The sequence below is a fragment of the Magnolia sinica genome, chromosome 10 (genome assembly GCF_029962835.1).
Source record: "Magnolia sinica isolate HGM2019 chromosome 10, MsV1, whole genome shotgun sequence".
Classification (NCBI taxonomy): domain Eukaryota; kingdom Viridiplantae; phylum Streptophyta; class Magnoliopsida; order Magnoliales; family Magnoliaceae; genus Magnolia; species Magnolia sinica.
The window spans coordinates 27,115,902-27,121,622 of NC_080582.1; the positions used below are offsets into that span (position 1 = coordinate 27,115,902).

The window sequence follows — 5,721 nt, forward strand, 5'->3', positions numbered from 1 at the left end:
CTGACTCAAGCAACAACAGGGGTTGTATCCTGCTTCGCCTCAATCACTGGAAGGAGATAAAAGCTGGACTGTTGTGATGTCTCGCCGTGCGAGAGCACAGAATGCAAGAAGCCTCAGAATGAACCCGCCTTCACCAAGAGTTAGAGGGCCAATAACACGTAATGCAGTGAGTAGGAATCCTGAACTCGCCCCTCCTGCGATATATCCCGAGTGGGTAGTTCCACAGTTAACCGCGCGTGACTTTCCAACTCTGGTCACCCCAAGAGTCAGATGGACGAAAGAGCAGAAAGGTAAGGCATTGCTGACAAGTTCACCGATGTCTGTATCGCCCCAATCGATCAATGGCAATGGAAGCATAGAGAAGTCGAATGAAACTCCATCCTCTCCTCTCTTCGTGAGTCCTATTACGTCGACGTATTCCCTTCCCACTCCAACTACAGCTTCGTCGAAGAGTGGAGAAGCTGCAGTACATATGGCTGGGACAAATCAGGAGAATATGCCATCGACGGAGGATCGCATGAATGAGATGGCAGAAGCACAAAGAACATTAATGGAAGAGTGAATAAACCACAGAGAAGCCTTAGCAACCCTTGCACATAATGTAGCCCAGATAGTGGCTCCCCCAATGATGGGCACGATGAATCGACAAGAAAATCAGCCCGAAAGCTTTCAACCGCAGGGGGCAGGATCACTAGGGTCTATTCCAGCAGTAAGAACCATGACACAAGACGAGGTAAGACAAGTCATCGAAGAAGCTATCAGAGTAGAGAGAGAGCATGAAAATACTGGCCGTTTCAGATACTGAATGCCGTATCCAAGAGACATAGAAGATATCCCGTTCCCAGCCAACTTAAAGCACCCAGATTTTCAGAAGTTTAATGGGGAAGGATCACCAAGGAACACTTAATGCACTTCATTACTAGCACGGGAAATTTTTCTATAATACCGTAATATTGCTTGCAATTGTTCGGATCATTTTTGACAAACAAATCATTCCGATGGTATTCCAGCCTAACCTCAGGAGAACAAATGCAGGACGCCTTCATGTCAAACTTCTTCTCTTCAGAGTGTGATGTTAGTATTACGGAATTGGCTTTCGTGCGGCAGAGAGAAGCAGAACCGGTAGAAAAGTTTATAGACAGATGAAAGACATTGGGAGCTTCGTGTAGGTAGCTGCTAGAAGAAAAGGAACAGGTCAAGATGTGTCTGAACTCCATGGAAACGGGAATCGCGTTTGGACTCACCAGCACTGATATCAGAACTTTCCGTGACCTGGCTACTAAGGCTCATGCTTTAGAGCTGATGACTCGGAAGATGCCAGCGTTTTACTCTGAGACGTCTAGGAGGGCCCCCAGCAGGATGGCTGCAAATACCATTGATCATGAAAAGAGAGGCAAAGACACAAGAGACTCAAGAGATAAAAGGCCGGAATGGAAAGAAGAATGAAATCAATCAAGAAATAGATACAGCGAAAAAAGGCCTAGGATGTTCAATTCGCACGAGGGGTTCGCATTCGATAGAGAAGATGTTGTTCCTATGATGAACCAACTGCTAAAAGCCGGTACAATAGAATTACTAGAACCCAAACGCCCTGAAGATGTGACAAGAACCAGAGAGAGATTTTTGCCGCTATCATCGCCTGGTGGGACATCCGATGGAGAATTGCTATACATTGAAATGTATAATACAACGAATGATAGACATGGGTGAAATAGTGATTGGAAAAGAAAAAGAGAGGGGTACAATGGCGATAGTAAATATGCTCACAATCCGAGAAAAGGGCCGAGAAATGATATAGAAAGAGGATTGTAAGATGACAAAGAAGGTAGTAGTGATTACGTTACGATCGGGAAAGAAGATAACAAGCCTTATGAAGCAGAGAACAAAAATTATAAGAAAAAAGGCTGTTGAAAGGTAGAGCAATGAAAATGAGAAAGAAAAGAAGAGTGATACGGCAAAAGTGACCTATGATATCGTAAGTCATTTGAAAGGCATACCGGTTCGATTAAGCGTCTATGATGCACTTAAGTTGTCAGAAGAATTTCGGCAGAGCTTAGTTCAAGCATTGTCCAATCATGACGTCAAAGAAACCTTACTGGCAGAGATGGAATGCAAAGAGTTCGATAAGCAAGAAAACTGCCTACCAGTCATTTTCTTCTCCGATGATGATTTGATCTGCGATGCAGAGCATAACAGACCATTAATGATAGAAGGTCATATCCGTGGGAAGAAGGTTAACAGATTATGATAGACAATGGGTCTATGGTAAACCTCTTGCCACTCTTGATGTTGAGTAAATTAGGTTATCGTCGTTCTGATCTACGCCCTAGTGGAATGATGATATAGGGCTTCAATCAATATGGGCAACGTGCACTTGGTAAAATTACAGTGATGTTGAAGATAGGAGAATTGACTACTGATGTCGTGTGCCACATCATAAATGCAGTGATGACATACAATCTTCTCCTACGAAGATCATGGATACATCAATACGGCATAGTACCCTCTACTTTGCATCAATGCTTCAAATACTATAAAGGCGGTGTACAGTAATGGCCGATGCAAAGTCATATACAGAGGCCAAATCCTTCTTTGCAGACACTAGTTATTATAAAGGGTTCACTAAAAAAGAAGGAAAGAATGATGAAAGCGAAGTCCTAAAGGACATTAAAGTAAAAGTGATGAAAGGAAAAATAGAAAAGACAGGATCATCCAGGGTTGCGGAAGCAAAGAAGAAATTCTATTCTGTGCTGAAACATCTAAGACAACCGGGACAACCGCCATTAACCCTATTGTCACCTGAACAGTTGAAAATTTTGCAGTCTAATTACACAGTGCCATTGCCGTATGTTGAAAGAAATAAGCCATTTTTAGTGGCTCCAGGAAGATTTCAGGTCAGGGCTATCACAAAATACCTAGAAGCAATAGAATTTTACGCCTCAGTGGAAGTAAAGGCAGGAGAAAAGACCAAGAATAATGTGTACCACAGTAGGCTGACACCGCAAGATCTTCAAAATTATAGCCCGACAAGCAAGAAGATCATGAGAAACATGAGTTTTGATTATGAAGAACCCACTAGCCTGAATCATGGGAGAGGAATTCAAATTCCTATTGGGGTCGATCAGGAAAAGCGAGAAAAATTCCAAGGATTGGGGGCAGAATCATCGGTGAACATGGTTACAACTGAGCAGTTATCGGAGGAGGATCTTAAAATAGTCGAACATCCTGCAATGGCTCCAAAGCAAATGGAAGACAGGGGGCAACTGACGATAGACAGTTTGCAAGAAATAAACCTGGGAACGGAAGAAGAGCCGAGGAACACATTCGTCAGCGTAGGTCTTTCTGAACAAGAATTTGAGAAATACGTCCAGCTTCTCAAAGAAAATAAAGACGTCTTCGCTTGGACGTATGCGGAGATGCTAGGTTTGGAGCCCTCCGTAGCGATGCACCGATTAAATATTTTTAAGGAGAAAAAATCGGTTAAACAAGCGCAAAGGCAATTTCATTCGGACTTGGTTCCCCTAATTGAGGAAGAAGTAAATAAGTTGATAAAAGTAGGATTTATCAGAGAGTCAAGTATCCTAAGTGGATATCGAACATTGTCCCAGTAAAGAAGAAAAGTGGATAGGTCAGGGTGTGCATTGACTTCAGAGATTTGAATGAAGCCTGCATGAAAGATGATTTTCCTCTCCCGATAACCGAATTACTGATCGACAGTACAACTCAGTATGTTATTATGTCCTTCATGGACGGTTATGCAGGGTATAATCAAATTAGGATGACACCTGAAGATGAAGAAGTGACAGCATTTAGAACTTCGTTGGGGATTTATTGTTATAAAGTTATGCCATTTGGTCTCAAGATTGCTAGGGCAACATATCAAAGGGCAATGCAGAATATCATCCAAGACATGAAGCATAAACATGTCGAGTGTTATGTCGATGATTTGGTGGTCAGGTCAGGAGATCATCAGGAGCATCGCGAACATTTGGCATCAGTTTTCCATCGGCTTAGAAAGAAACAGCTGAAGATGAATCCGACTAAATGCGCATTTGGGATGTCTTCAGGCAAATTTCTTGGTTTCGTCAACTGATATAGAAGCATGGAAATTGATCCAGGGAAAGTTAAAACCATTCAAGATATGCCGCCACCGAAGACATTAAAAGAATTGAAAAGTTTGTAATGAAAACTAGCATATACTCGCCGTTTCATTTCGAATCTGGCGGGGAGATGTCAGCCATTTTTCCATTTGATGAAGAAAGGCACAGAATTTGTATGGGACCAAGCCTGTCAGAACACGTTTGATTCAATAAAGGAATTGCTGAACAACCACCGGTACTAACAGCTCCGATAAAAGGGAAACCACTTATTTTGTATATATCTGCAGCCGAGAATTCTTTAGGAGCTTTGTTGGCATAGGTAAATGAGTCTGGGAAAGAGACTGCTCTTTATTATTTAAGCAGAACTCTGATGGTTGCAGAATGCAACTACTCTCTAATCGAGAAAGAATGTCTGGCGCTGATATTTGCAGTATATAAATTGAGACATTATCATCTCTTCCATGACATAACTTTGATCTCAAGAGCAGATCCTATAAAGTTTTTGATGACAAGACCGATGTTATCTAGGAGATTGGCTAAATGGATGCTGTTACTCTCAGAATATACTATCACGTACTAGCCGACAAAAGCAGTAAACGGCAAGCAGTGGCAGACTTCCTTGCGGCACACCCCATAGCAGAGTGTGAGGCCATCAGCGATGATTTTCCTGATGAACAGGTTATGTTGACCAAGTCGTAAAGCCTAGGGGTGCACATTTAACTGGTAGAACCGTGGAACCGGACCGGAACTGTTGGATCGGTCCGGTTTGGTCAGGTTCCAGACAACACCAGTTTCGGTTCCGGTTCCAAAATTGCAAGAACCGTTGGATACGGTTCAGTTCTGGTTTAGGGGCATGTAGAACCGAACCCAACCGTGGAACCAATCCGTTGAACCGTGGCCCAGAACCATGGATTTGAACCTTGGATCCAAACCGTTGATCCCAACTTAAAGATTATAACCAAAAAAACCCTATCTCTTTCTCATTCTCTCACCATCTCCCTCTCTCTCGCCGTCTCTCACCCTGCAACTCGCGTGCGGCTCTCTCTGGTCGTCCCTCTCTCTCACTCGCCGTCTCTCTCTCTCTCTCTCTCTCTCTCTCTCTCTCTCTCTGAAAATCTTGAAGCTCCGCATACCTGCTCAGCTTGTCGGAAATCTCCCTGTGTAGTTCCCAATACTTGGTAGAGAATAGAGTTGCATTATTCTTTTACATTTTTAATTGACAGCTGATAGAGAAAAATATTAGGAAGAATGTTTTTTTTTTTTTAATTTTATTTTTTAAACGCCCCCAAATCTATAGAATAGTAGATTTGCTATTTTAGGATGTAATTTGATGAATTGGAGTTTTTTTTATAGTAGAAAATGGAGTTGTATTTTGTGTCTTTCATTATGTTTTTAATTGATAGCTTGTAGAAAAGGAGATCAGGAAGAATTTTCTAAAAAATATTCAAATCAATATAATAGAAGAGTTTTTGTTTTAAGATGTAATTTGATGATTTGAAGAGTTTCTGGCTATTGGTTTTTTTTTCACCTTTTTTTTCTTTTGTTGAATTTTCTAAAAACCCAGAATCGTGGAACCGATCCGGAACCAAACCGATTTTCATGGTTCGGTTCTAGTGTGCTA

The 5,721-nt window shown here is 41.9% G+C and overlaps 1 protein-coding gene across 1 annotated transcript; it reads left to right on the forward strand.

Annotated features, from left to right (window-relative positions):
- Positions 1 to 2,104: 2,104 nt before the first annotated feature.
- LOC131217455 (uncharacterized) lies at positions 2,105 to 4,093 on the forward strand. Its single transcript, XM_058212393.1, has 4 exons — positions 2,105 to 2,233; positions 2,823 to 2,894; positions 3,126 to 3,423; positions 3,843 to 4,093. Exons 1-4 carry the CDS (start codon positions 2,105 to 2,107, stop codon positions 4,091 to 4,093), a joined length of 750 nt encoding a protein of 249 aa, XP_058068376.1.
- The last annotated feature ends 1,628 nt before the right edge of the window (positions 4,094 to 5,721 follow it).

What these genes read in the sequence shown, in the direction of transcription:
- LOC131217455 (XM_058212393.1), top strand. Translation starts at nt 2,105, where the DNA reads ATGGAATGCAAAGAGTTCGATAAGCAAGAAAACTGCCTACCAGTCATT. An exon ending in GTCATATCCGTGGGAAGAAG is followed by an intron (nt 2,234 to 2,822) that starts GTTAACAGATTA and finishes AAAATTTTGCAG; the next exon opens with TCTAATTACACAGTGCCATT. An exon ending in TGGCTCCAGGAAGATTTCAG is followed by an intron (nt 2,895 to 3,125) that starts GTCAGGGCTATC and finishes GGGGTCGATCAG; the next exon opens with GAAAAGCGAGAAAAATTCCA.